This window comes from Anarrhichthys ocellatus, unplaced genomic scaffold (genome assembly GCF_004355925.1).
Source record: "Anarrhichthys ocellatus isolate YVR2014 unplaced genomic scaffold, GSC_Weel_1.0 scaffold16, whole genome shotgun sequence".
Classification (NCBI taxonomy): Eukaryota; Metazoa; Chordata; class Actinopteri; order Perciformes; family Anarhichadidae; genus Anarrhichthys; species Anarrhichthys ocellatus.
Window position 1 is genome coordinate 8672547 of NW_022280046.1, and position 27401 is coordinate 8699947.

At 42.9% G+C, this 27401-nt stretch overlaps 2 protein-coding genes across 2 annotated transcripts in view; both read left to right on the forward strand.

The window, feature by feature from the left end:
- The window catches only part of nars1 (asparaginyl-tRNA synthetase 1), a 10879-nt gene extending 4518 nt beyond the window's left edge, over window positions 1-6361 (forward strand). The window contains exons 8-15 of the mRNA XM_031855565.1: window positions 525-611; window positions 800-1021; window positions 1338-1537; window positions 2707-2842; window positions 3081-3194; window positions 4146-4277; window positions 4500-4631; window positions 5687-6361. Coding sequence (XP_031711425.1) covers window positions 525-611; window positions 800-1021; window positions 1338-1537; window positions 2707-2842; window positions 3081-3194; window positions 4146-4277; window positions 4500-4631; window positions 5687-5818 — 1155 coding nt within the window. The 3' untranslated portion in view covers window positions 5819-6361. The remainder of the gene's footprint in view (window positions 1-524; window positions 612-799; window positions 1022-1337; window positions 1538-2706; window positions 2843-3080; window positions 3195-4145; window positions 4278-4499; window positions 4632-5686) is intronic.
- A 3217-nt stretch (window positions 6362-9578) lies between these two features.
- Window positions 9579-22614, forward strand: fech (ferrochelatase). The gene is made up of 11 exons (XM_031855763.1): window positions 9579-9796; window positions 11526-11616; window positions 11905-12024; window positions 13420-13568; window positions 14007-14141; window positions 14897-15003; window positions 15345-15443; window positions 15655-15762; window positions 17995-18159; window positions 18869-18928; window positions 21724-22614. Exons 1-11 carry the CDS (start codon window positions 9751-9753, stop codon window positions 21859-21861), a joined length of 1218 nt encoding a protein of 405 aa, XP_031711623.1. The 5' UTR covers window positions 9579-9750; the 3' UTR covers window positions 21862-22614.
- The last annotated feature ends 4787 nt before the right edge of the window (window positions 22615-27401 follow it).

Sequence of the window (27401 nt, forward strand, 5' to 3'; positions counted from 1 at the left end):
GTGTGTGTGTGTGTGTGTGTGTGTGTGTGTGTGTGTGTGTGTGTGTGTGGGGAGAAGCAGTTGTTTAAATGTACAATTAGACAACCGTAACAAGTGATTTTAATCTGAAATTAAATGAACTTGAAATGCAGGATGAAATTCAACTAACAAAACTGACAGGAGATGAAATTAATTTGGATATAATGATACATACAAGATAGATTTTGTAAATACATAAAGTATTAGGTGGTTCAGTTTTAGTGATTGAGAAACACTTATATAATTCTGAAAACTTCAAAACCTCCTGCACATGTTTATATCAAAATATAGCGCCTTTTTATCAGAATATGCTCAAAACAAACGCACCATTCATCGGGCAGATTACCTGTGAGCAGGGAGCACTTGATTTGATCGCCAGATTAGCGCTTCAAACTCAAGTAATCAATGTCGCAGAAGTTCAAGACACATTGTTCATGCTACCAGTTGACGGGTCGTACTGTACTCTTCCCTCTGACTAACACTTGTCTCCTCGCTCTCGCCTCCAGTGCCAGTGCTACAACGGCTTGGTGTTGTCCACAGAGAGCACCGTCGCTCTATACGGGACCGTAACTCCAGTTCCTGAAGGCAAGCAGGTAAACACACCCGCTGCGTAACAGACGGAACCTGCAGTATGCGTGCATGCACACCAGAAGCTCAGAAGAAATAAGGTTGTGCAGGAAATCAGACAACCTGTGTGTGTGAGAGAGAGAGACTGAGAGACATGCATGCAGTATAAAAACATGACAAGGGTGCTCAGTGAGTTCCTGTCTTCCTCTTCCAGGCACCGGGAGGCCACGAGCTGCACTGTGACTTCTGGGAGCTGATCGGCTTAGCTCCGGCGGGCGGCGCCGACAACCTGCTGAACGAGGAGTCGGACGTGGACGTCCAGCTGAACAACCGACACATGCTGATCAGAGGAGAGAACGTCTCCAAGGTCCTCCGGGTCCGATCCACCGTCACGCAGTGCTTCAGGGAGCACTTCTTCAGCCGCGGATACTGCGAGGTGATGCACGCCAGCAACACGGGGAAATCTTTTGTCTCGCCCAGGCTTTTGCTTTTTAGTTTCTTAGCGAAGAGCATTGAATGAAACCAGGATTGTATCCAGTCAGACTGTTGTTTAAATGACGGCAGATTATATCAGCTGTAGCCAGCGCTCAAATTGGGAAAAAATAAGGTGTCGGGTTTCTCAAAGTCAAAGTGTTGAGCTTCACTTTAATAAACCAACAGCGCTCATGGTGTGCAGCTTTATCTCCTATTTTAACCACCATATCTGTTTCTTTCTGTTTTTTCTTTCTTTGTTGTATTCCTCCTGGCTGTAGATCACTCCTCCCACCATGGTGCAGACGCAGGTGGAGGGCGGCTCCACGCTGTTTAACTTCAACTACTTTGGCGAGGAGGCGTACCTGACGCAGTCCTCTCAGCTCTACCTGGAGACCTGCATCCCCGCCCTGGGCGACACCTTCTGCATCGCCCAGTCGTACCGGGCCGAGCAGTCGCGCACCCGCAGACACCTGGCCGAGTGAGCAAACCATCCAACACGTTCACAAAGTACACTCGGGTCGCCTCCATGTAGGAAGTACACAACAAGGGGAACAGGGATTGGATACATACTTAAGGCTGTCAATAATTTCAAATATTTGCCCTGAAGCCACACAATTAATTAACAGTACGCTTTCATCACTACAAAGACTTTAGAGGGTTGAGATCAGACACAGAGACACGTTGTCAATCAGCTCAGCTGATCTGGTTGAATTGGTGTGACCACTAAACATGTTTAGAGGGCGTGGCAGGTTTGAACTTGCATACTAGACGAAATGATTAGCAGGCAGAGGTGATGTTGTAAAGCAGCGGCTCGTTTGGGTGTTCAACAACATTGCAGTAGTGGGTTTACCTGGGCATAGCTGTGTGTAAGCCGAGAGCCCTCTAATTATAAGGTGTTATAGATAGCAGCACTGTGTGATGTGGCATTTTCTCTACAACAGTGGTTGGGGGGGGGGGGGCGTTAATCAGCGCTGCAACTGTAGCTTAAAGGGAAGATTCACCACCTTTTTTTCTGTGAATCAGTGTTGAGGGTAAATGTAGTTCAATAAAGCAATACATTCCTCAGTGCGTGCTATGTTGACCCAGAAAGTTTTCCTGCCGTGCCAGCAGTGCATGTACCAGGATGCATTGCGATCGAGCTTCTGATGCCAAGGGCCCCCCCGCCGGCCGTATCCTCTCATCTGTCCCGCTGTGTTTCTTCAGCCCGCTCCAATAAATACAGCTGAATATCCCAGTGAGCCCAAACACTGTTGAACATGTATCCCCCTGCTCTGCACTCATATTTTGGGATGTTGGAAACCTAGCTGGTTTGAAATACAAGTGAAGAGGAAAAAGGATGTTCAGCAGTTCTTCCTAGCTACATCACTGTCATGTCCGGATGCAGGAAGAACAGATTTTGCACTGAGGAGTTTATTGCTTCAATCGACCTCATTTACCATCAACACCGATCGGACGTCCACATAAAAGGTGGACAATTTTCCTTTATCTTCGAACAAAGGACAGCACAGTATATATGCATAAAAAACCCCGATACGTAAATGAGTAATGTTAATCACACCAGAGCCACACAACACCTTGTGTCATCTCCTGAATCGGAGCCCGTCGGCCTCCTGCATGTTGATTGGTTGATGTTCCGTCTGTTTTCAGGTACACTCACATCGAGGCCGAGTGTCCCTTCATGTCGTTTGAGGATCTGCTGAACAGACTGGAGGATCTGGTGTGTGACGTGGTGGACCGAGTGCTCAAATCCCCCGCCGCGCAGCTGCTCTACGACATCAACCCCGTACGTCATGTTATTTATTTTGTATGTGTGGGGGCGCGTTCAAGACGCTGCATCACAGTTTTCATCCTAATTAATAGTTACGTAGTGATGAAACGCATGGATGATGGAGGAAGTTCATCCATTACATGATCTGTTTAGCTTTTGATCACACGCCCTTCATAAGAACATGGAGTTGATGTCTGTAATGTCATTGTAGTGTTAATATTTTCTTTGATGGTGTATTTTTACCCCCCCACAGAACTTCAAACCCCCCAAGAGGCCGTTCAAGCGGATGAACTACACCGAAGCCATCGAGTGGCTCCGAGAGCACGACGTCAAGAAGGACGACGGCTCCTACTACGAGTTTGGAGAGGTGGCGACTGAACACGACACACACACGTCAGAGTATCTAACGCACACATCGTTCTACGAATGAGTTCTTGTGCGTAGAGCTCTCATTGGGACTCATTAGCCCAGAATTCACCTTGATTTCACGCCAGCAGTCGTCTTGTAAGAGTATGGTGTTGGTTTTACTATCCCGTGTAGTTATCCAGGGTCTGCAACAGACAACTGATCAAATAATAGAAGTTAAACAAATCCTTACATCAATGAAAGTTTAAAAATAATAATAAAATAGGATTTAAGAAAAACAATTAAACGTTGGCAAACTCGATGCAACTCAAACGCATCTTTTAATTAGACCCTGCCTGCGTGCTGAACTCCTACATCTTTCAAACTCCACTCGTCCAGTTTGTTCCAGATGTGTTGTCTCCAGCGCTTGACAAAGCTCCTCCAGAGCCGCAGAAGTCATTCTACAACGGTGCTGACGGGCCTGGGTGGTGCTCTTCATGACGACAAACTGAACTTGACGTGTAGAATTGATGGAGTGCCCCTTTAATGTCATTATTGTAATCCTTTAGTTGTTTAGCAGGTAGTTGGAGCGTGTAGTTGATTGGTCATCAGATCACCTGCAGTTTTCAGACTCGCCTGTAGAGGGCATGACTTTACGTCAGAAACATGTGACTGCTTTGATCTGTATTCAAGATGTTTCAGTCACCACCTTCAGTATTCTGTCTACAGTCGTATTACTTTGAAAAACCACGTTAAATTGTATTCATTTCATTTTAAAAGCTATTTTGACATTTTTAGACGGCATTGAAAACAGATTTGTCCTCGTTGTGGAGTTTTTTTTTTTTTTTTTTTGTTGAAATAACAAGGTTACCAAAAGTTTCTTAAATAACTTTTGTTAGGGAAATTGTTTGATAAATTCTGTGGGTTTTTAAAAAAATAAAATAAAAAAAAATTGTAATCTTCCCACTCTCAGGACATCCCCGAGGCTCCAGAGAGGATGATGACTGACTCCTTCAACGAGACCATCCTGCTCTGCCGCTTCCCGGCCGAGATCAAGTCCTTCTACATGCAGCGCTGCCCCGAGGACAGACGCCTCACCGAGTCGGTACGAACCTCAGGGGTCAAACTCTGGCTGTGAAACCTGGAGGTGTATCAGGGTGCTGCGTGGCTCCCTCCTGCTGTGGCCTAATAAGAGAGATATCGATGTCTTGTGGAGCCAAGATGAGAGCTCTCCACCTAAAGACACAGTTTTGGGGTGCAGGAAGCCCTGAAGTTACTTTATAACCGATTAGCTGTCTGATCTTGTGTGTGTGTCTGTGTGCCGCAGGTCGACGTGTTGATGCCAAATGTGGGCGAGATCGTCGGAGGATCGATGCGTATCTGGGATGCTGAGGAGCTGCTGGAGGGATACAAGAGGGAGGGGATCGACCCGACCCCGTACTACTGGTACACCGACCAGGTAACACAAAACTCACTGCGTCACATCTCGGCCCGGGAAAGGAATAGAACTTCTGTACAAGAGCTCAAACTACCTTGAACTCTTGAAGAAAACTTCTTTTAAAAAAAAAAAAAAAAAAAAAGCCTGAATCAAAGTAAACTGGGGCCGAGTTTCACGACGGCAAAGCTTTATCAAAACGTCAATTTACAAACTCTCACAACTGGTGCAGTTCAATCCAAGTCTCATTTATCTAGTCGTATGCTCACTACTTCACAAAGCAATGCATCTTCACTAACACCTTACTATCCAAAGTCCCAGGGAGGCGGGAGTTACAGCGTCTTTAGCTTCTGTGCTCTCACAGTGAAACTGAATTTTTGAGTGATGTACAGTTACAAGAGGAATTTCAATCAAATCCTTCGCTTTTGATTGGGCCGCTAATAAGTGGGCGGGTTTAGAGTGAAACAGAGCTACAGAAGATCACATACACACACACACTGATATCAAATACACGTCCTCCTGTCTCTCTCCAGATTGCTCTTTAAGCTGCTCCGACCCACAAACTGACCCGTGTGGCCGGCTCGCCGACCAAAGTCTCATGTGATTGGATGATTTTTTCAAGTGCTGCATGAGTCCTCAAACATTTGAAACCAGAAGAGAAAAGACAGATTCGGTGCAACATATACTCTGATACTGCTTTTATTTGACATATATTTAAATACTAATGAAGAATGATAAATACTAATGAAGAATGAATACAGGGACAAATGATTCAAATTGGGGAAATGTATTTTTCATTTCACTGGGTCTTAAAAGCACTTCCTCCACTGCTGTGAGTCTGTGCATGAGACGGTAGTGACGAGTCAATATGTTTTAAGAGAGAATACAGTGTGATTCACAGAGCAGTGGTTACCACGATCCCAGCCGGGGAGAGGAAACCGTGAGGCTTGTTTGCAAAAAATGATGTGGAGGATGTTTGAATCCGAGGAGCAGCGGGATGTGGACAAGGCCTACGCATGTCAGCAGAAGTGTGTGTTAACAGGCTGCTGTGTGTGTGTGTGTGTGTGTGTGTGTTTCAGAGGAAGTACGGCACGTGTCCTCACGGTGGTTACGGTCTGGGCCTGGAGCGTTTCCTCACCTGGCTGCTGAACAGACATCACATCAGAGACGTCTGCCTGTACCCACGCTTCATCCAGCGCTGCCGACCCTGAGCACACACACACACACACACACACACACACACACACACACACTCTGTTGGTATACCTGGACCCTGGCATGTGGCAGCACCCTGTCAGCCATAAAATGTGTCGCTAGAATATTAAATCAAATCAAATCAAAAGGACTTCTATGTTCCGTCCCTTTTGGCTGGTTTCTGTGTCAACACTCGGTGGTGAAGAGTTCAGATCATGACGTCTCGCCACGGACGGTTAGATGCCTCCTGCTGTGCGCCGCCTCACACTTTACAGCTTCTTTCTTGTTCGTTGTGACTCCAAACCTGAATCCGATGGTTCTGCCTTAGCTGTGCTCGTGGGCTGCTTTTAGATATAGTTTCCTGTGATTCTTCACCTGAGGGGAAAGAAATCGCTCAGTTATAGCTTTTCCACTTTTTCTTTTCAACTTATTTAATTAGTAGTCAGTGAAATGATCGCTGTGGTTCAGAGATGTGACGTCGGGGACTCGTCATGTTTGTGTTTCCGTGTCGTGTTTCCATCGGAAGATCCATTGAACTCAATAAATGTGACTCAAACAGATGGCTGTGTGAGGGTTTCCTTTAGGTTGGGTGTGTTACCGATACTGATAACTGATATTTTGATAATGAAATATTGGTATCATCTTAATAATGAACATGTGATAATATTGTATAAATAATCCAGCCCCTCTGAAATCTCTTTATGTCTACAGTTATGGTTACAGACTCATCTTGCTACATATGGATTTTGAGTGTAATTAATATGCCAAAAAAGAGGCAAAATGCACAATAAGCAAAGCTAAAGATGAATTTTACTTCTGTTTTTATTTTCTACATTTGTATTTTTCTGATGACTATGCATTTTATTTAGAAAGGACTTTTCAAGAAGCTCAAAAACACTTTACAAATGACATAAAGAAGAGAAATATCTAAAAACGCATTACAGGAATTTTTTTTTATGTAGTTAACGTAATATCGTTAATGGGATTTTTTTTTTTTCTTTTGGTCAAAAATCTTGCTAATCTGATATGACATCTGTGTTTGAGGACTTTCTCACACTGCTACTTGTCTTTGAACTGTACTAACTCTCTGACCTTTTAAAGTCGTTCAGAGTACTTTACAAACGGTTAAACACATGAAAAAGAAATTGAGGCCTGTATAAAAATACAAGCATTAACACAAGTGCCACGAAAGTGCCTGAAGTAAACTGAACATAAATTCACTGTAAAAACACATCACCTTACAAACTTATTTTTGTAATGATGTAGCATTAACAAAGTAAACAGTTCATTTACATCGGTAGAAGTATAATTATTAAAACCTTAAGGAAGTGAGAGGAACAGCGTTGTGTGATGTGCTTCAAATATAAACTATCATATTAAAAATGTTTCAGTTGGCCAATAAAGGACAAAGGAATAAAAAGTTCCTATTGAGTTACTTGAGAAAAAAAAGTGTTTTGATAAATCATTTCCTAAATCATGTTAACATTATTAGCATTTGCCTTTAATAACAGACACAAATAGAGACAAAGATGAGCTTGTGTAAGAGAGCTCCCTTCTTTAGCAGCAGGTGTGTGTTTTCTTGCTTTGTGTGTTCTTTAAATCCACTTCCTGGTTCCTCTTCGGATCCCTGCTTCCTCCCGTCGAAGCGGTTTTGAAAGGGAAGGGGGAACCTCAGACCTCAGATCGAGAAAAACTGGTCTCATTTCATAAGAACCCGAGTAGTTTTTAAAACACTTCACCTTAAACTGAGCATACAAGTCTTCTCATAAAGCTGTTTGAATTCCTTCCTTGGAACCAGAAAGCGGGTTAAACAGTGACTGTTACCACCACGGTGTTTATAGCTGATAAACTATCTCAGGACACGCACACACGTCTCTGTAGGGGGTGTGACCGCCACGAGCGGGGGCGTGGTTATATTACAATGTCGACAAACGTAGTTGTGACGCAATACTAAAATAGCGGCCCTGCGTCAAGTAAACCACACTACACCGGAAATGTAGCAAAGTGGTCTCCACAATAAAAGCATACAATTATTCATACAAGCCATGGCTTTGAATTTACTTTCAGTCCCGCAACTTTTAGAATAGATTTTCTTTTAAATATTTTTGTATTAGATGTTAATTCTACTTATTAAATGCTTATTTTCTCATTTTCAGCCCTCAACCACATCAGCCTACAATCAGCTGAAGAATATATCAAGGATTAGAGGACTTATGTCTCAACAGGATTTGGAAAAACTTGCATTTATCTTCAGCAGACTGGACTACTGTAACGGTGTGTTTACAGGTCTCTGTAAAAAGTCAGAAAGCTGCAGCTGATTCAGAACGCTGCAGCTCGAGTCCTCACCTAAGACCAGGAGGGTGGATCACATCACTCCAGTTCTGAGGTCTTTGCACTGGCTTCCTGTCCAACAAAGAATTGACTTTAAAATCCTGCTGTTGGTTTATAAAGCACTGAATGGTTTAGGGCCAAAATACATCTCTTATGAACCATCCCGACCCCTTAGGTCGTCTGGGACCGGTCTACTTTCTGTTCCCAGAGTCAGAACTAAACATGGAGAAGCAGCATTCAGTTCTTCTGCTCCACATATCTGGAACAAAGTCCCAGAAAGCTGCAGGTCTGCTGAGACCCTCAGCTCCTTGAAATCAAGATTGAAGACTTTTCTGTTTGCTGCCTTCAATTGAACCACATTCAATTAATATATTTATCAATTTCCTGCATTTTACTACTGTATTTTATTTCTTACACTGCTTTTTAATGTTTTAATGACTGTTATTGTTTCAGTGAATGTTCTTAATTGTTTTTAAATCTCCTTTTCTTTTGCCTTATGTTTTGATGCTTTTAATGGTTTATGTGAAGCACTTTGAATTACCTTGTTGTTGAAATGTGCTATACAAATAAACTTGCCTTGCCTTGCATCAAAACATATTCCAGAAACACAACTACTGGAACTGAGACGCATGATGTACTGTACAACCGCGTCATTGAACTGTTTGTAAACAAAGACAGGAGGATGGACTTTGTCTGTAAATAGTGAACAGCATTTGGTAAGTGAACTGCTTTTGTGTTTTTACATCTGCAGTAGCGTTGTGTTAATTTGTCTGTCTTGTTGTTTTTATTATATAGTTAATATCATTCCCTCTGATGTGAATAATATTTCAATGGCCCGTGCTCTTGAGTGTGCGGTGTTTTAGTGCCGCAGTGTTGCTGGATTGTTTTGTCATGCTTTGTTGTAAATAAATGTGACTGGTTCTTGTGAGTTTGTTCTTGTCGTGTTAATTACATTGATTTTACTATATGCATTGTCCGTTAATGACGAAGCATCCCGTCATGCGCGTATTCATGTATCTGCACTCTGCAGTTAGCGTATTTGTAGTTGTTGAGCTTCATGTAACATTTTATTTCACTTGTCAAATGTTGCAGTGTTATGTGAATATGAGGTGTTTACACGAAACAAACAATAGCCCGTAGCTGTGGTGGTTCAACTGTAGTAAGACGGCACAGAAGGCCCAGGTAGAAAATGCACGGCCCGCCACTGGACAACAGAGAACACGTAAAAAACAACACTAGCCTATTTAATACAGTAATTAGATGACAATGGCAATTACAAATTAGAAATGAGTAAGTGAATAAAATATTCATAGAATAAGTGATGACTCGCTGGAACTATACCACCAATCAAAGTCTCTAAAATGTTGCATCATCCCAGGTTCGTCGTCAGTGGTTTTATTTTGAATTTAAAAACCGGAAGTGTTGTAGCCATAGCCTGGAGCTTGACAGAGTCTGTACGGCCAGCCTGCGGTAGCTGAAGGAATCTGGCTGACATACACATCGGCGTGGCCAGCGAGTCACTCAGTGAAGGGAAACAGTCGTGGAGTCGTCCGCTGAGAGCGGTATCCAGCCTTCATCACAGCGGGAACGGAGACTTTATCGGCGGTGAAAACAGGAAATGACCATGATGGCAGTCCTGGGCAGCGCCGGTCGCTTGATCCAATGTGAGTGTGACTATGAGCTAACGTTATATCTTAGCCTGGCCAACGCTGCGCAACGAGCTCAATCAAGTTTCATGATTGAGCTCAGAATTTAATGTCACGGAGTAAACTGTGCTCCTCCGCTTCTTTGAGGCAGTTTGAAGGCAGTTTTGAGTGATGGAGCTTCGTTGCTCGGTCCAACGGCGTGTAAACTCAACAACACGCTGACATTGCCGTCAACATTTCGTAATGGGGCGTTAAGCTAGCAAGGATGGTGGAAGTCCAACTTCCTGTCAGGAGTTTCACAATACCATCTTTGCTGTAATATTAATGTGAAATTATTTGTATTGTTTGCTCTTATATCGTCCACGTCCATTTATTCTTACTCTAATGAGTCACGTATTGTATTCCTTTTCCATGTTTGTCGTTTGGTCAGGTCGAAATCCTAATATTTGCTGAAAGCTGAACCATTCATGTGCTTTTATTTTCCAGACAAATAGCGGCGTTTCCGTAGCTAGACAGTCGCTAAGCCCAACATTACTGTAGGTTACAGTTTACAGTTTAATGTTAATGTTACATAATGGACTTATCCCGTACTTGTGCTACGTTTAGTATAAGAGCATGATCCGTAAACAGTGCCCGTAGTCATTGACGGTCCGTGTTTTTCACGGTGAGTGAGGAGGAACTAAACATTTGAACGAAGTTACACAATTCCAGCATTGTGAACTTGTATAATCACAGTGGGCCTCCTGGCGGCGTTTCGGGGTACTGCAGCTCAGGTTATGAAAGTAAAGACGGCGTTAGAGTAGAAGTCACTACAGCTATCACACCGTGTTTACATAAATCAGTACATATGGGTTTTGGTGTCCTGTGCAGCTTGTAGTACAACGTCTTTTTCTTTTCACAAACTGGTATGGTGCTAATTAGTAACGTTAAGGGCACTTAGTGTGACACTATGTAAGAGGACGTTGTAGAATAAGTAACACATTACTTTTACTTTACTTTTGTAGCACCTGTCAATCCAAAGTCATGTTTACCGGATATCATTTCTGGAGAAGATCACCGACTTTCCAAATAGCAAATGCACCCGGCTGAATTTTGGTATAAAGTGAATCACGTGACCCCTAGAATATTTTAATTTGATGAAATGGTGCAAGGTATCATTACCAATGATGTGTGACAAAAGCAGACTTACCACTAATTATAAGAAAGGCTTGAGGATGCAGTGTGTTGACACTAGAAAAATTACAATAAAATAAAAATATAGTATATTCAAACCAGTCAGTGTGCATGGTAAAAGACCTTTGAGTGTGCTGTTAGTGTACTATATTGTCACGTAAGTTGTAATGAAGTAGCTGTTCACACCTGGATAAAGCTCCTGGAGCCCCTTGGATAACGAATAAACGTTGAATAATGGAGGGTAAAACAGCATTTTGCTGTCTCATTGTTAAGTAAGGGGAAAGTCAAGAGGTGAAACAAAATCAGATTTGCTTTTACCAAAGCAGGTATGGAGCATTAATAAAAGCATAAAAGGAATCATTCATTGAAATCATTAATTGCTTTTATTTTCTTCACCGTATTGTAAACTAAGAATCGGTTTGGTCTAGTCTGAATATTTCAGGGAGTAAAACTTTCGGAGGCAGGAAATGTTTGTGTGCATGCCCAGTAATATTTACTTGTGTGTGTGTGTGTGTGTGTGTGTGTGTGTGTGTGTGTGTGTGTGTGGAGAACACGTTTCCTTCTTCTGCTTTAGTTGCCAGGAGCGGCGTCAGTCTGGCTGTAAGGAGGCGCTCCACTGCAGCAGCTTTAGCCCAGACCTCGACTCCAGAAACGCAGGACAACAGGTGACGCAAACGACACACTCTGTGGAGTTTTCTACTGAGTGGACGCAGACGTACATAAATACACACTTTAGTAGCATCGATGCAGCTTCAGAGAACAATAGTTTACAATAATCTGTGCACAGAGACAGATAAAGTAGAAGATAAGAAAAATCTATATATTGTGAGATATAGATGTTGAAAGACTCATTGATTAAACATCATTTCTAATCAATGAGATACAGTTTCTTTTAGGGAAGTCGAGGTATTGTTGAATATGAATTATTGATTAGGAATCCCTGGTGCCTGCAGGAAACCTAAGACGGGCATCTTGATGCTGAACATGGGAGGACCTGAGAAACTGGAAGACGTGCACGACTTCCTGCTGCGGTTGTTCTCGGACACAGACCTGATGAAACTCCCCATACAGAGGTAAGCACCGTGGACACACACACACACACACACACACACACACACACACACAGTTAGAATATTGTCTTTATCTGACTAAAAGTTATTTGACCATAGTTGATATCTTTCTCTGGACCATTAAACTGAGGGCCAGACATCAACACCTGCAAACAACATCATAGTTATCAGCAGGTAGTTAATAAGTGTAACATTCATTTAGTGTGAGTGTGAGTGTGTGTGTGTTTGAGGATACAAAACCTGGCCAGGGACCTGCACTGGCTGTTTTTACATCTAAAAATTACATTGCAAATGCAGTCTGGAAAGCACAGCTGATGGCCTCTATAAATCATAGGGTGCACACACACACACACACACACACACACACACACACACACACACACACACACTATGAGCAGCTCAACAATGTGTTTTTTGCTGAAAATGTAGTTGTGACACTCGTTAAGGGTGTCACATATTACATGTTCTTTTTTAAAGTTGACACACACACACATACACACACTAGAGAGAACAAATGGGGGAAGGTTGTTAGGTCACATGCTCTGCTGCCTCTCTGCTCGTTTGTTTCATAGTAACTGACCAGTGAACTAACGACGTGTTTCTTGTTCCTGCTGAGAAGAAAACCCGTCTTATGAACACTGGTCCTTATAAAGAACTCGTTTACAACCTTTCTGGGCTTTGTGGCTCCTTTTTTTAAAAAGAAGCAATATTTTCTTGTGAGCAGTTATTGGCAAAAAAAGAAACGTTTGTGTTTTTAAAAAAACATTTATTTATACCGTTTAATCATCGTGTGAGTCGGTGTGACTCTGGACAGCCTTCGGTCACATGATGCCCCTTGACTGACTCAAAACAATAATGGTTTGATGAGCACATCTGGTTTTTCTATATGACTCTAAACTGAAACTTTTAGTTGTATGCTGATGTTAGAGGGATCAGATCTCTGGGCATGTAATTCCCCTCTGTGGTTGTAAACCAACAGTACAAAGATGTTGTTGTCTTGCTAAAATGTGAAATTTGTTTCAGACATTCATGCCCCCCTCGGGATAAATTTCAATTTGATCCTCTGACCTTTCATCGAAACGCCATCGTCAGTTAAACATGTGATTTTGTCCAATACTTCCCCGGTATATGGTGTGTTTAATTTAGTTTATTAGTATATTAATCTACTGTAATAACATCTATTGAGGCAGTTCTATACTGTTAGCTGCTTGAGCTAACATTAGCTTCATAGACTGAGAGGAAAATACACATACTGTTAATTTCACATGAATTATTTCACCGTACACAAAGAGCAACTGGCTGCTTGAGCTCATGTGCATTGCACATCTATTGAGGCAGTAATGTACTGTCATATAGTCTACGAGTGTTGTCGTCAACAATCTGTCCTTTGCTGTGCAGTAAGCTCGGCCCGTTCATCGCCAAGCGCCGCACGCCGAAGATCCAGGAGCAGTACAGCAAGATCGGAGGAGGCTCGCCCATCAAACACTGGACCTCCATGCAGGGGGAGGGCATGGTGAAGCTGCTGGACGAGATGAGTCCTGAGACGGGTGAGACAGTCGCAGATCTCCTCTACGCCGCTGCCTGTCGGAGCTCTCACTCCTCACTGTCGTAGGCTTTAGGAAGTCCAGGTGTAGAGTAGGTGCTAATCGTCAGGGGAGGCTATACCATCATGGTTCAAAATAGACAACAGAACAGAGCTCTTGTGTTTGCTGCTGGTGGACTCGCTTGTTAGAAGCCGAAAGGGTGTGAAGTGTAGATAGGGACAAAGTGAGGGTGTGTCACCACACACGCCTGCACACACCTCACTGATAACGACCCAAACTGATCACAACTAGTAACGACTAAATACTTCCCTTTATTACTTTCTTTACTGTATCTATTTGATTATTTCAGTTCATTTGCAAGTGCCAGGTTTGTGTTTTTAATGCAGTAATGAGTGTATTTCACCTGGTTGCAAGTTGTTGACTGACGGTCTCTCTGTCCAGCTCCTCACAAGTTCTACATCGGTTTCCGGTACGTTCAGCCACTGACGGAGGAAGCCATCGAGGAGATGGAGAAGGACGGAGTGGAGCGAGCCGTGGCCTTCACACAGTATCCTCAGTACAGCTGCTCCACCACAGGTGACAGTCGCACACAGAAAACCAAATATCACCATATTTATGACCAATTACACAATGAGATTCTTCACAAACAATATTAAGTGTTGTGGATATGACTTAGTGGGTAAAGGCAAAAAAAAACATCCATTTTGAAAGTGCAGCGGCCAATGAGTAAACAGCAACACTCATACAGTGACAGACGTTCGTGTTCATTGGCCCCCGCTTTACCAAAAATAGCATCAGAAAAATGGACACATACATATTGTAGAATGGTTTTGCTGTGTACATCAATCTTTACCTGCAAAAAGCTGCACATATTTAGCATGAATTATGTACCGTTTAGAACAATATTTCAGTCTAGTGTGTATTTCTTCTCACATCAGCACCTTATTGTAATGATCTCAACTTTTCCCAACTCCGGCATTGCGGCTTGCTGCTCTGATTACGGACTTTTATAAATCATGAAAGCCAAAGTGTTTGACAGAGGAGAACCTCGGACCACTTATGGATCACACATCCTATTGAAACTACATGTCTAAAGGACGGACGATGTACAGTATATCTGCTTCTCTTCTCTCTCTGATCTTTTTGTTTTTTAAATGTTCGTAAAGGAAATGCTGACTCAGACGATGCTCCGCCGTGTGGATTCATTTCAACTCTTGTGCCTTCGAGCAAGGCACTTAATCCCAAACCCGCTCTCAAAGAGAAGACTGCTTGTTGCGTAATGGAACACGTTTCTAATATTGGTGGGTTTTGTTTGTTTGTCGTGGAAACAGGCAGCAGTCTGAACGCCATCTACCGTTACTACAGCAACAGAGGCGACAGGCCAAAGATGCGCTGGAGTGTGATCGACCGTTGGCCCACACACCCTCTGCTGGTAGAGGTTAGACACACACACACACACACACACACACACCAAAGTGCCCTACAGGCTCCTCCTCCTCTCAGAGACAACCAAGAAAAAGATATATCGGATAATTGACGAGGACGAGAAGTCGTCATAGCAACTAATGAGCTGAAAGTGGCCGTGCTTGGTCATCAGAGCAACTAAGAAGTCTGTCTGTATTTTTAGATTTCAGCATGTTCCATGGTGGGAAACAGTCATTAGTCAGAAACTTCTTCTTTAATCAGTTGAGGAAAATTATTAGAGTTTCAGTACGTCAATAAAACAGAAAATAAGAAAAAATACCTTTTAATACAATGTGTGTGTGTGTGTGTGTGCAGTGTTTTGCAGATCACGTCCGTAACGAGCTGCTGAAGTTTCCAGAAGACAAGAGGGACGATGTTGTCATTCTCTTCTCAGCACACTCCCTTCCAATGGCTGTAAGTACAATGAAGTACTCGTGCTGACACTACTAGTACTAATATATTAAGACCCTGCCTGTCACAAGCCTGCATGACTAGTGAAGCGACTAATGACTTCGTCGAACTCGAGGCTTCAAAACGTCAGTCCACAAACCAATGTGTGACGTCCACTCCTTATACACCGTCTATGACTCCCACTGACGGTGCTACTGCTGTGTTCCCTGTGCAGGTTGTAAACAGAGGTGATCCGTATCCTCAGGAAGTGGGAGCCACTGTTCAGAGAGTCATGGAGAGACTGGGACACTGTAACCCTTACAGACTAGTGTGGCAGTCCAGGGTGAGTGCACACACACACTCACACACACTCACACAAACAGCACCTACAGACATGAGCGAAGGGGCGGCGAAGGGTTGTTCGCTGAAACTGAACCATGACGAAGGCAACCAGCAGTACTAGAACAGTCAGTGTGTAGTGCTGCATCTGTCCTAACCTTGTTGGGCCACACTATATAATACAGCCTGCTGTCCACAGTGTCATTTAACTGTATGAATTAGGTACCAACAAAACGCTCACCAGTTGTGACTGGTACTGAAATGTTGATCGGTTTTGTTTCCCAGTACCACACCGGAGAGTGCGCAGTATTTACAAAACCCTGCATTTAAAGCTGCAGTAACATGTTTTTTTGGCCACCAGGAGGCAGTAAAAACAAGTAATGAACACAACGTTGGCATATCATCACCTTATAAGTTGATGGCAAACAGTTGGTGATTTACATATCTAATGATATAATATGCATTATGTCCACCAGCTAGTCTCTGCTAAACAGGTAGTGTACAGTATGTTTGTTTGTTCACCTGCCTGCTGCGGCTGATAACGACACGATGAGAGCGAATCAGACGTCTAGACAATGAGCTGAAACTCACCTTAATAATTATCTGCTGATAATTATCTGTAGGTTTGTCAGTACAAGCCACACCTTTCACTTGATCACAATCACAATGTTATTATAGAAATACTGATTATAGCCTCCTGTGCCTCTAAAGTAAAGTTAAGCACCAGCTGAAACCAGTAAGACATTTATAGTGTCATGGCTCCAACATCACCGGACATTTGACCTTTTTAAGTAAATCTGCAGGTATCAGACAGCAGGGGTTGAAAGGATTTTGCAGCCACGTATTTATATTTATTAATAATTCACAAACTCTGATGCTGCACATCACTGCAGGTGAGCAGAAACCTTTACAGTATGTATAATTATGTACCAACAACTTTGTCAGGATGATGAACTCGAGTGTAGTTCAGTGCTGCTGTCACACGATGTTTCTTTGCTTGGAAAGCCACAAGATGGAGCCACCGGTCCATCTAATACTGTGAACCGTTAGAGCAGGAACCTCACAGCTCTTAGTCATCAGGTCTCTATTGTGTGAGGAGGACTGGGATGTGTTGCTGGCTACCCGTTAAGCAGAAAATAAACCAGATGTTTTAAGGCGAACATTTTGCTCGTTGAAAAATGAGACGCTTCCAGTGGAAATCTTTTATGGGGCAGTCATGTTAAATTGAGGTGTGACTTGTGTGAAGTCACACCTCACAAGCTTGATTTAACAAGACTTTTCACACCTGTGGTTGAGTTCATTTGGTCCGGACCAAGAAAAAAAAGGAGGATAGTTCACAAATAAAGCAAGAGGAGTAAACATGCAGTTGTAGAGACTAAAGCCAAAGGTGTACTTTCCACGATCGTTAGTGCGAGAAGGTCTGCGTGATGTAAATTTCATCATATGACGGTGGTCAGCCGCAGTATAACCGCGGTTATTGGACAGTTGTGCCGATAGTCATCCTGCATCATCAGGACTCATGTGAGCAAATCAAATCCCAGTGACTTACAGAAGGTTAGCACTCGAATGCTTTGGATGTGTACAAGCAGAGCAGTTTCAACAGCTGTTTGACCCATCAATCAGGGGAAATACCAACGCTGACATGCATACGTGTTTGCATAAATAGGTTATGTACATGGCCTTACACAGATCAATTATAGTAGTTTGGCTTTTGAAATCATGCTAAAATCTCATAGCTGGCATCATAAAATCCTGTAGTTGGTTAGTTTTTGCTTTCACACCACAAACGAAATGTTTTCAAGCGATCTCGGTTCGGTTGTTTGGACCGTGCCAGGGTTTGATTTGCATTTTTTCCACCAGCCCAAACTAACCGGACAAACGAACCCGAGTTCGTTTGGAAATAAACAAAAAGGTGAGGTGTGTAAGCACCCTAAGATCCTTCAGTCCTTCTAATGGCCCATCGCCGCTGATGATTCCGCTATTCTCAGAGCCTCCCCAGTAGTGGAGTTAAATTTGTAAAGTTTGTCCTCAAGGTGGCGGTAGGTCATGCGCAAAGTCATGCGTTCATTAAAAGATCAAAAGGGACCATCCTCTGGGGACTAGGACCAGGTCTGGAATCAAAGCAGTTAGAAACAAATGGACGAACCGTTGCATCACGATGACACAAAAACGGGAGCCGCAAATCTCCACCACAGTGAACCTGAACGGTTGTCATGTCTCGTGTTTGGTCATTCAGGTGGGGCCCATGCAGTGGCTCGGCCCCCAGACGGACGACGTGATCAAAGGCCTGTGTGAGAGAGGGAAGAGGAACATCCTGCTGGTGCCCATCGCCTTCACCTCCGACCACATAGAGACTCTACACGAGCTGGACATCGAGTACGGACAGGTGCTGGGGGAGGAGGTAAGGAAGAGCCAACGCTGGACGACGCTGTTCAGCTGAGCGACCGTGAATGCACCAGCAGCGAGCATTTTGGAAACAGTCCTTGTTTTGTTTTCTTGTTTTTAGTTCATTCGTATTGGGATCAATTAATGATGCTTTAACTCCAGATGTTGCAAAAGTGTGTGTGTGTGTGTGTGTGTGTGTCTAATGTCTCCTGTGTGCGTGTGTGTGTGTGTAAAGGCACCAGTGAGGTGACCACCAATCAATGTGAGCGGTGCCACAAAGGCACACACACACAATCGTTTGTACTACTATACTTGTGAGAACCGTGACATTATTTAAAATTCATTCCCAAGCTTTTAACCGTAATCTAAAATATAAAGTCAGTCCAAAGTGTACTCACTTTGCAAACATGTCCTCATTTTTCCACACATGTCCACAGTTGAGAGGAGCTTTGCTCAAAATGAAACTCGCTGTTGAAAATAATTGGAACACTCAGAAGACAATTATTTTGTTTCTTGAAGTTCCCGATTTTTAAAAAAAAAAAAAAAAAAAAAAAAAAAAGCTAAAAAAATCATTATCTCGACTATTTTTTTTCCAGTATATAGAGGTCTTTGTTACACCGAACGCATTTGATTTAATTCATATGAACTGTGGTGCCTTTGCATGTTTGGTTCGGTTATAAACATGTGTGCCAACGACTTGTTCTGTCTTTGTTTTCTGTCTTCAGTGCGGGGTGGAGAACATCAGGAGAGTGGAGTCGTTGAATGGGAACCCTCTCTTTATGAGGGTACGTTTCACACACACTCGGCTCACTCATCATGTCTACAGACATTAAGGACCGAAGCATGAAGTAGCTAACTATCAACTCATTTAAATGGGATTTAAAATGGAGCGGCAGGTTTAAGTTTGTTCATGAAGGAGCATGTCTGTATTTAACAAACAAGAACAGACTTTCAGCTAGAGAGAGATGGGAAGATACAGAATGTGAAATGTTCAAATAAGTTTTGGTAATGGGAAAGATGATTAAAACACAAAAAAGAAAGTAGAAGAAAGTAGAAATAAAAAAGGAGGGAAGACTGTACGAAGGCAGGAAGGGCTCTAATAATAGAAAAGGAGACGGCAGCAGAAGGTTCTGTGAAGTAAGTGAACTCCAGCGCAGGAGATGGTCAATACATGGATTCCTCCTTCCTTACTTCCTTTCCTCTCTCTCTCCCTCGTCTCCTTTCTTACATCCATCCTTCCCTCCTTTCCCTTCCAACCTCCCTCCTTCCCTTCATCCTCAACCCCGCAACCGTTCTCACAACAGGCAACTCCTCCAGGTGTGTGCGCGTGTGCGTGTGTGTGCGCGTGTGCGTGTGTGTGCACGCGTGTGTGTGTGTGTGTGTGTGTGTGTGCGTGCGCGCAGAGTTTATTAAAGGAAGGGGGCAGATCAATGGGAACCTTTCGAGCTGACTACAGTAGAACTGAACTGCCCGGCTGGCTGGCTGGTCAAACCCGCAGCGCTAAGAGACCCCTCGGAAAGTCTCTCTGTGTGTGTGTGTGTGTGTGTGTGTGTGTGTGTGTATATGTGTGTGTGTGTGTGAGAGAGTGAGAGTAAGACAGAGTGTATAAATCAATATCCAGAGGATGATTAGTTGGTAGTTACTGAAGGATGGTTTCCTTGGTGTGGTTTTAGTTTCTCAGTGAGCAGCATCAGTCTGCAGCCGTCTGCAAGCAGCAGCCGGCTGGAAAATAAAGCAAAATACATTCACCACAATTTTTACCTGCAGAGCCCGGCTGGTGTCAAGAGTTTATTTTCTGATAACCCCCCCGCTCAGATTGCTATCTTGTACGATCAGCTTACTAACTGTATTTTTATTTAGACATTCTTCCCTTTGAATTCTCTCGGATTATTCTTTTGACTCAAAGATAACACGTGTTTACAAAAGCCAAAGCCTCAAGTACAGGCATTTATTATATGAATAATAATTATATGAATCGAATAATAGCCATGACCGGCACAAACAAATGAAGGTCGAATCTAATAAAGGTCAGGTAAAAAACAATGAGGTGGGGGATTGTTTGCACTCTAATAGCCCACATAGTTGATTCAGAATAATGCAAATATCCACAGTAGTAGTAATTCCATCAGAACAACAAAAGTCATGTTACACTCTTAGTTATAGAATACTTCAACATAAATGGGAAAAACTTATATTCAATTTGTTGTCGAGATAGATGAGACGATTTATACCACTGTCATGTTTTCAGGTAAACATGAAGCTACAGCCAGCAGCTGGTTAGCTTAGCTTAGCTTAGCTTAGCGTGGAGACTGGAAACAGTGGGAAACAGCTAGCCTGAATCTGTCCAATGGTCATCTGCCTACCAGCACATTTTAAAGCTCACTGATTAACACATTTTTTTCCCCGTTTCCAGTTTAATGCTAAGCTAAGCTAACCGTTAAGGCAAGAAAGCAAAGAAGCCTATTTCCCAAAATGCCAGACTATTACTTTTAACACAAGTACTGTTTTTATTCACTACTTCTTTCCAGTTGTATCACCTCGAGCAGTTTCTCTGAACACGGTTACATGTCTGTAAATTAATCTCAACACCTGCAAATATTTCAAAATAAAAGCCTGCTAGGAAACCGAGGGATTGTGCGCCTCGAGCCACTGGAAGGCTTTTAAAGTGCAGTTTTCTTGTAAACAGACTAAAGTTATATTCAGTGCAAATCACCGTAGTACATAATGTGTATCCTTGAGGTCTAACAAAAGTGGGTAAATTAGTCTTCTTATTTCCTGCTTTTTGCTGGCCCATTACTGTGCATCTTGGTTTGTTACCGTCTCCTATAGATCAGTGGATTAATGTGACACCATTGGAGGGAATGTGTATCAAGGCGGCAACCTCTGGTTCTGAAAAGTGAAGCAGAGGCTGAAATGCCTTCAAGCTGTATTCTCTCTAGTGTCCACCAGGGGGCGACTCCTCTGGTTGTATAGAAGTCAATGAGAAAATGACTCTACTTCTCTCTTGATTTATTACCTCAGTAAACATTGTAAACATGAGTTTATGGTCTCAATCTCGTTTCAAGTCTTCTTCAATACAGCATGATGTTCATTTAGTAATTTATGGTCCATTTAGAGTCAAACAGACCATAAAGCAGAGTATGCTTTAGGGAGGGACTACCTTGTGATTGACAGGATGCTACCAGAGCCGTATATGATGTCTCTACGTCACTCCGCCGTACAAATATAGTCACTTCTGTTCATTGGTTGCAAAAAACAAGATGGCGACGGCCAAAATGCCGAACTCGAGGCTTCAAAACGGCAGTCCACAAACCAATGGGTAGCGTCACGGTGACTTTATCCACTTCTAACGTACAGTCTGTGTGTCACATCACCCTCTTGCGTGTGCATGAGAAAAACAAAAAAAGGGATGCGCTTATTAGAGCTGGTTTGATTTCCGGGTTTGCCACTCCGGTTCAACTTACGATCTTAAACCGGTTTGTCTGACAAAACAACCCGGTGTTCACAGAGCTAAAGAAGAGAGCAACTCTCTTAATTATTTCTGTCTCAATACTAACTGTATGCCATTTGTCCTGTCCAGGCTCTTGCGGACCTGGTCCAGTCCCACCTGAAGTCCAACGAGCCCTGTTCCCGTCAGCTGACCCTCCGCTGCCCGCTGTGCACCAACCCCACCTGTGGAGAGACCAAGGCTTTCTTCGCCAACCAGCCGCTCTCATAGAAACAAACACGCACACTCAGGTGCCCTTCCTGCATGCAGCAAAGCTACCTGTGAAGAAACTTGAGGCCTTCTCCGATAAACGGATGACTCACACACACACACACACACACACACACACACACACCGTAAACAGGACAAAATGGTTTCTGCAAATACATGGTGACGTTTGTTTTCGTCGTGTCGTTTAACCACAGCAAGTACTTTACTTTATGGGGGAAATAATTACAGGGCAGAAAATGTGTCACTCAAACACAAGTTAGCATTTAGTAAATCATATTTTAATAATCAGAGGAATAGACATTGTAGAGAAAAAAAATGGACGGATTGAGATTGATGATTCATTTCAATGGATGTCGAAAGATGCAAATATGATCAATAATACGCAAAATGCTTATCAATTTGAAAATACCCCCCCCAACACACACACAGATTAACACAAATAAGGATTTGCAGATACCATTATCGAAACATCTTTGCCGATAAAAGTGCTGACACTGCAGAAACCGCTTGCATCAAAGCTTCAGGGAAAGTGCTTTGCACTAGTTTTTGTCTTTAATTTTTATTCTTTTTGTTTTCTTATTGCAGTTCCCTTGGTTAAATTCCATTCGCTTAGCCCCTGCAAACCCCCATCAGAGACCCTGTTTCAATTCATGCTAGTGCTAAACAAATAACGGTCGGCCATTACGACAACGACGACAACACCACTCGCAAGGGATCCGGTCGGATGGCTGTTTCCCCCCCCTTCCCTCCCCCCCGCCATCCCCCCCCCCCCCCCCACCCCACCCCCCTCCTACGCCCGTCCTGCTGCAATCCTCGCAATGTGATTGGAGGAGGATGGTGCTATTCAAAACGCTGCTGCCTGATAAGTGGATACCAATGAGCTTTACAGAGGGAAACAGCGCCATCTAGAGGGAAGTGCACGGCTACTTTAGGGAATCAGGAGAATTGTCTTTAAGTTTTAAGTTAAGGAATAAGTATCAGTTATTGCATTAATCCTGCATCTATTCTATCTCGGGGCTTTACAGAGCGAACAAAACCGAACGTAGTGTGATTTCTACGTGGTTTATGATGGATGGTTTACAAGCTAGGAGAAAATGTAGTTACTATACAAATTCAATGTTTGTTTTAATTGTTTTTGCTTTCTATCTGCCTCTGGTAACAAATCAAAAACTGAAAAGGGAAAATTTTGCTTATCACCTCTTGAAATATGCAGCCCAGTTACTGAAAGCCATTTTGAGGCTCTGAGCTAATTGTGTGCAGATACTACTGTTCAACACTGATCCAAGACTTTGATTCAACTAAATAGATGTCTGATTTTTAGATATATTTAGCAGTTAAGGGGAACCTTTGGTTCCGTTAACTGCTGTATATGTACTGTATAGGCTGTACAATTTAAAGTGATAGGACAATTTAATGCTGATAATATTATATCCTTGTAGGTGTGATAAGAGCAGGAAACAATGTCCCTGCAGGAAGAGCATAGAAGAGCATAAAACTACAATGACGCTGTAATAGTCCTTCAATAGCAAGATGCCGTATGTGTTCCGTGTAGAGAAGTAGCACAGATATAAGTGTAGGACAAGAGTTTGGTTTTAATGTAGATTGACTCTGACTTGGGTCTTCCTAGACCTTCAACACAGTCTTCTTTTCATCCACTCACACTTCCCTGATCAAAGTGCAGCAACTTAATATGAAAAAACTAATCGTATTAGTTCATAGGTTTAACTAAATACATTTTTTTTTTATTTTGTTCTGCCATCAGGTGCTACAGCTCCATTAAATGTCTTGAAGCTAACAAGTTTGATCCCCTTCGGGATGAGACTCCCTCATAAAGAGTACACTTTTTGTGGGTAGTAACTTGACCTCTGGCCCTTTTTCCCCTTTACTGCTTTGGTCCTCCTATGCCATGATGATGTGCCTTTAACACTGGCTACATAGAAATACTGGACTTTATGGTTATATTTTCGTGTGCTTAACCAAAATGCTGACGGGAAGAATCCACCCCGAAATCTGAATTGACATATCCCTGCTGTGAACTTGGCCATCGACGGCTCTCTGTCCGCGTTGAACTGCTCGTCGCTTGTAGTTGCATAAAAGAAAATATCCAATATAGATTCCTGCAGGGATGACGTTCTTTTGTAGGTTAACCTGGAGTAAGCATCGCCCCGGTTCCCCCAGTGGGATCCACGGGTTTTTGGGATTATTGCGGAAAATAAGTGGCAAATGTTTACGATACTTACACATTCTGAACTAGTCGACGTAAAAACGCAGTTCAATGTCCCAGACAACTTCTGTAGCCTCATTTAGCCACTTGATAACAACCGTAATGGCTTCAAATTTGACAAGAAGTGTAAAAGGTTTTTTTCTACAATATAAAATACGTCAGCCAACACCCTTCTAAAGCTTATGTGAACCACATGCCTCTTACTTCCGGGATCTAACAAAAAAAAACGTTCGAAAAAGCCAGGGACTTTGAGGTGGGACACATTTCCAGGTCTGTAGATTGATTCAAATATTCGAGAAACTGTACATCTGGTGTCACATGGGATGGAAATGCTACAAATAAGTAACTTGATTTAAAAACGTAGCTGATATAGGCTACTTATACGTCGGGATTGAGTACAAGGCTAACAATGGGGGTGGCCATTTTGGAATAATGCACAAACACTCCCAGGTCGGAATATATTCCCGTTCCTCCAGTTCTCCTCCGGATGTGCGCAAATACATCTGCAAAAATAACACTCGCTAGTTAGCTAGCTAGCTTGCCAACTTGTGTTTGGCTTTTGCAGGAGCTTGTCGCACTCGGATCAGCCTTCTTACCAGTCAGTACAGACAGCGTACATTGGTGCTTCTGGATGTGGTTGCCATTGATGTTTCAACTCATATTCTCACTCAATACAAACAGTGTTACCTTGTGCTTTCAGTGCTCTTCCACAGGTTTGAAGGGGATGGTTTTGTCTTCGAGGAATGCTTTTACCCAGAGTTCTTTGTTTTATGTCTCTGTATGCATAACTGAAGGTATTCTAATGGTGGTATTAGCAAAGCTTAGCTCAATTACTGGATGTTTGTGTGTTCAAGTGGCAACTCGGTTTAAAGGAGCATTTGTCTAGAGCTGCCACCTGATCCCACAGGCATTAAGCTAAGCTAACCTCGCTGTGATACGATACAGTCAAACTGCATGTCTGTGAGACAAAGGTAAAATTCCTCTAAAACTCAACTGTCCCTTGAATACAACTATATACTATACTATACTATACTATACTATATAGTCCAATTTGTGCAGGGATGGCAAAATGTTCAGGTCAGGGCAGGAACACATGCTAATGTCTGTGACGGGCGGGTTTTCTCTCCACCAACATGTTTTCATATTTATTTTTAATTATCTTCTGTGTCTGTTTTGACGAATCTGTGTGCTCCGTGTCTGTAGCTACAAATGCAATTTGCAGAGTTTGCGTTGTACATATAATAAAGACGCTACAGATTTGTTCCAGCTCGAGCATACTTTTTTTGTTATTTGGAATTATTTATTTTTGTCTTTTTGATTGTGTTCCAGACCACACAAATCATCTTGTCTCCGCTGTTACAAGGTTTTTTTATATGTATATTTGAGACAGGTAGTATTAGCAGTGCGATTACACATAATGACTAGTCTTCCTCAAATATAAAATACAATAAAAAAACAAAAAACTGGTGTAAGTGTTTGTGTGTTTTTTTGTGTTAAGCCCCTACATACAAGATGTGCAATGTCATCTAGGATGGTTGATCGTGAGAGTAATGTTTTGGGGGGGGATCAGAGTAGACCAGGACGGTTCTTTCTTTTTTTTGTTCTTTTTTTGCGGGAGGGGCCCGGGGTAGACCCAATACTCACTTGTGAGATTGGATATCTGGTTTGGGCTGGGGACGCCTCAGGGTTCCCCAAGAAGAGCTGGAACACGTTGCTGGGGAGAGGGACATCTGGAATCCCCTGCTAAACCCCAAGCGTAAGTGGATGGATGGATTGACCACGGTTTTTAACATTCACCGCCAACATAAGTGACCTTTTAGTTAAGGTCTGGCAAAGTATCCTCATACAACCTTTCGTACGATATCTCATGAAAAGTTACTGGTTTTTCGTGCTTTCTACTACACGTGTCAATTTTTGCTCGTCACATGCATACAGTCTTTTCAAAATAAACGTCTGTGTTCACAGGAAACAACTAAGTTATGTTTAGGAAAAAGATCGTGATTACTTAGGTTTAGGGAAGATTGACGTTTGGGTTGAAAAAAACTACGGAAGTGCCGTAACTGAAGTACGCAAGTTCCGCAACAAACAAATGAACATAGGTTTCTCGTTTCACATTAAGAACGAACTGCGGTCTTTTGGCTGAAAGACCACAGACGGACCCATCAACCTCCCCTGGTTTGTTTTAATCATGGACACAATTTTGCCAAACTCTAGCACCACCAGCAGGTCAAATCTACTGTAATACGAATCCTGTGAAATGTATCCACATTTAAGGATGGGTGGATTGGTACAAAAGCTGGTATAGACCTTCATGTTCCCAGACCACGAGGCCCTCTGAGTTTAGTGATCCATGGACTTTTCCACTGGTGCCACACTGAGGTTGAGATATGTGGTTTTGACTTCACACAATACATTCATGTCCTCAAGATAAATAGTTATCACCAGTGAGTTTTTACCACAACACTCTTGTCCGTTTCTCCTCTCTATTTATGTTCTCTACACCCTCAACTGTTTTCTCCCCCCTTTCATCCCATGATTTTCCCACCTCTTCCCTCTCCCTCCATCCTCCTGCATCTATTTTTTTCCTCCCCCCCCAAACACCCTCCTTTTCCCCTTCCTCCCTCTTATCCTTTCCAATCTTCAGTCGTCCCCTTCCTCTTGCTCACTCTCCAACCTCCTCCCTGTCTTGCCATCCTCACCCCCGTTTTCCCTAGTTTTCCAATCTTTTTCTCATCTCCCCCCCCCACACACACCTCCCCATTCATTCCTATCTCGTTCTCTCCACCTCAACCTCTCCTCCTCCCCTTCCCGCCATCTTTTTTTTTCTTCAGTCCCCCTGCGGTGTTGCAATCACCTCTGCTGCTGTTGATTAAGCTGAGAGAGATTGGCTGTCCACGACCCAATAACCCCTGAGGGTTGCCGGGCTGGGCACCCCCTCTCCTCCTCCCCTTTTCTTCCCCCCTGCATCTGAGCCAGCTGCAATCTCTCCTTTTCATTTTAATTTCTTCTTCTTTTTTTTCCTCCGCACCTTCTCTTTCCTCACGTCCACCTCCCTGACCTTTTTTATTCTTTCATCTGTTCCCTTTCCTCTTGTATCCTTGTCTCCTCTCTCTCAACCTGGTTTCCTCTCCTCTCTTCATCTCATGTTTTTGCTTCTTTCCTTACCCCTCGTCTTTTTGTCTCCTCCTCCACATCTCCCATCATCTCTTCTCTCACCATCTCTTGTTTCTCATCCTCTAGTCTCCTGTTTTCATTCTCTCCTTCTTTCCTCCCCTGTCTCGTTTCCTCTGACCTCTTGTCTCTTCCATTTATTTTC

Coding starts and splice junctions, on each gene's coding strand:
- fech (XM_031855763.1), top strand. CDS start 9,751: ATGACCATGATGGCAGTCCTGGGCAGCGCCGGTCGCTTGATCCAAT. Junction 12,025..13,419: donor ATGAAACTCCCCATACAGAG/GTAAGCACCGTG, acceptor TTTGCTGTGCAG/TAAGCTCGGCCCGTTCATCG. Junction 15,763..17,994: donor GACTAGTGTGGCAGTCCAGG/GTGAGTGCACAC, acceptor TTGGTCATTCAG/GTGGGGCCCATGCAGTGGCT.